Raw genomic sequence first — 2,780 nt, forward strand, 5'->3', positions numbered from 1 at the left:
TCATTTCAATGTCTGAGGTTTGGAATTTAAAACCATGCTCCCGCAGAAACAACAAAAGCAGTAATAGCTATACCAGTCATATAAGCTAACTAGACAGTGCAGAATGTATAACAGCCTATGGAACAGTAATAAACACAAAGTACTATGGTGCTATGGAAAGCTTCTAGAAAGAGAAGCTAGCAAAAGACCTGGAACCAGCTATATTATACAACTCTAGCAGCCAATAGGACTGTTCAGAAAAGTTAACAAGATTGTGCTATAAAGTACCTTTTAACAGTAAAGCATTATAAAAAGATTATTATTTAAATTAATACCTATAATTTTGCTAGTAATACTTCTAAAGCTAAGATAACTAACTTGATCAACAAAGGAAATTTCTTTTTTGGGGGTGAAGGGGTGTTCAAGACAAGGTTTAGAGCCCTAGTTGTCCTAGAACTAGCTCTGTAGACCAGGCTAGCCTCTAACTCACAGAGATCCACCTGTCTCTGCCTCCCCAGTACTGGGACAAAAGGCGTGTGCCACCATGATCAGGGAATTTCTTTTGCCAGTTTGGGAAAATGCATTCAGACATTTCAGCAAATGCTTACTATACCCCAGGACCTAGATGAACAGCTGAGAGGCAGCAAGTCAGTGCATCTGAAGCTGTAGGAATAAGGAGAGGCACTGAAGTACATAGAAAACATGAAGGAGAGGAGGCAATCAGATTCTCTGACCAAAACCAAAGAAAACATCATAAAGCAAATTACTAAACTGATGAAGACCCCAAAACAAAACCCTCGTGCACTTTACCTTCCATTCCTGAGATCTGACTGTATGTTTCAGTTTCATTCCTGAGAACATTTCCAGTAAAATGATTCCGAGGCTCCACAGATCAACAGCTGAGGTACATTCTGTATCACTCTGCAGGCCAGCCTGGGCCAAGCAATTTTGCAGTTCTGCTTCTGGAGCTCGATACCCGTCTGTCTGAATATACTTTACATCCTACGAAGATGAAGACACACTGCAGCAATAAGAAGGCTCTCACTTTCCATCCTTCTCTATCATTCTTCAAAGGCACAGCAGTGACCGACAAAACCAACACCATAAGCTCTAGTCCTCATCTACCACAATCCTTCAGCTCCTTTTAAGTGAGGTGAGCAAAGAAAAGCTGCACGCATTCCATACAGTTGCTCAAAAAGAAGTTGTTTTTTAAAGACAGTTTCTTACCTATTATGATAAAGACCCTCTGCAAAACCCTGATAAATCATAGAGAAATAGGGATTTGCCTGGAATTGTCACATCTGCCATCAGTCATGGATAAGAGTCCCAACACCAAAGAAACAGGAACAGCAACCCGGCAACTCACCTAATGCTGACAGACTGAAAGCTTTCTATGTGGGCTAAGCAAGCTTATTAATTTCTGAGCTTTCAGGAGACTTACTAACTCCTTCTAACTGACCCAAATTTATGTCCTTGTTTCACAGAGCATCACTGAAGTTCTTTTAATTTCTCTCAGAAGCACCGCAGTACTTTGCAAGTGTCCCTTTAGTCTCTAAACTGCCACTGTTATTAAAAACATTTGGCTTGGATCATCAGAGTTTAAAGCATAATGGAGAAGAAAAGAATCTTACCTGATTGCCTTCTTTGAAGCTAAGTCCAAAGTCAATAAGCTTAAAGCACTCATTCTCTGCACTCCACAGAATGTTTCGTGGTTTGAGGTCTGCATGGACATAGCCCTCGTGGTGAAGGAAAGCAAGGGCCTCCAGAACATCTCTGGCACAATGCTGTATCATCCACATGGAGCAACCCTGGTGACTGGAATATAAAAGCAATTCCGAAACACTGACATCCAGGAGTTCAAGCAACAGACAGCGTGATGGCACATTTGGAGGTAAGTGTATGGTAAAGACTCCATGGTATGGTAAAGTCACTACGAAAAGAAAAAAATTACAGTACTTTATACGTCAAATTCATAGTAACTCACTACCAAAGTAGTTAACTCTTCTATATAAAATCTAATTTTTATGTGTGTGTGTACACACACACACATGTGAGAGCTACTATTATAGTAAAACAATGGAATTTCCCTCTAGGTAGACCTTAAGAGCTAATCCAGTTGGTGGGTCGGTGACGGTCTAAGGGTCTAGCCCTCGCCATGCTAAAGAGGTAGGAGGTATATTAGTCCTTTCATGAGATATTTATTTCCCCAGAATTCCTGCCCCTGTCTCTTGCAAAACAAACCATGCTTTTCTCAATCACTTTCTTAAAGGGACCTCCAGGCCTTGTGGTTGTGTGACCACCCCATCTCCCTACCAAACACAGCTGGCCCCCACACTGGCTCGCCACTGGCAACATGGCTTCTTCTTTTATTTTCATTTTCTCCTCCTCAGAGCAGCTGCTGAGATTTCAGCTTGCCTTCCCTGGGATTTTTCTTTTAAACTCCCAAAGAAATTGTCCTCAAGCATTTCCCCAGTGTCATGTGACCACTGAGGCAGTATGCCCCCAAATCTCCAGCAAGACTGGGAACCGACCTTGGGTCCTCTACAAGAACAGCTGAGCTACCTCTTGCTCCCTCCCAGACAAGGATAACTATGATCAGCAAGAAACTTCCACTATTTTCCAGTGAGTAAACTCTTTGGACAGTGGGGTTATTTAAATAAAATAAAATACTGTATATGGCAGTAGTGAGTGAATATGCACTTAAGATGTCAAGAAAAAAATTATTTAAAGTAAAAACCATAATATTAAGTAACCCTTAAAAACAAATTGATTGGTTGATTCATATCTTTTTTTTTTTTTTT

The 2,780-nt window shown here is 40.8% G+C and overlaps 1 protein-coding gene across 1 annotated transcript in view; it reads right to left on the reverse strand.

Moving 5' to 3' along the window:
* Positions 1–2,780, reverse strand: part of Uhmk1 (U2AF homology motif kinase 1) — a 20,720-nt gene that overhangs the window by 16,405 nt on the left and 1,535 nt on the right. Inside the window, exons 2-3 of the mRNA XM_005348774.2 lie at positions 1,611–1,909; positions 790–981 (exon numbers count right to left, since the gene is read on the reverse strand). Coding sequence (XP_005348831.1) covers positions 790–981; positions 1,611–1,909 — 491 coding nt within the window. The remainder of the gene's footprint in view (positions 1–789; positions 982–1,610; positions 1,910–2,780) is intronic.

This window comes from Microtus ochrogaster, chromosome 6 (genome assembly GCF_000317375.1).
Source record: "Microtus ochrogaster isolate Prairie Vole_2 chromosome 6, MicOch1.0, whole genome shotgun sequence".
NCBI lineage: Eukaryota > Metazoa > Chordata > Mammalia > Rodentia > Cricetidae > Microtus > Microtus ochrogaster.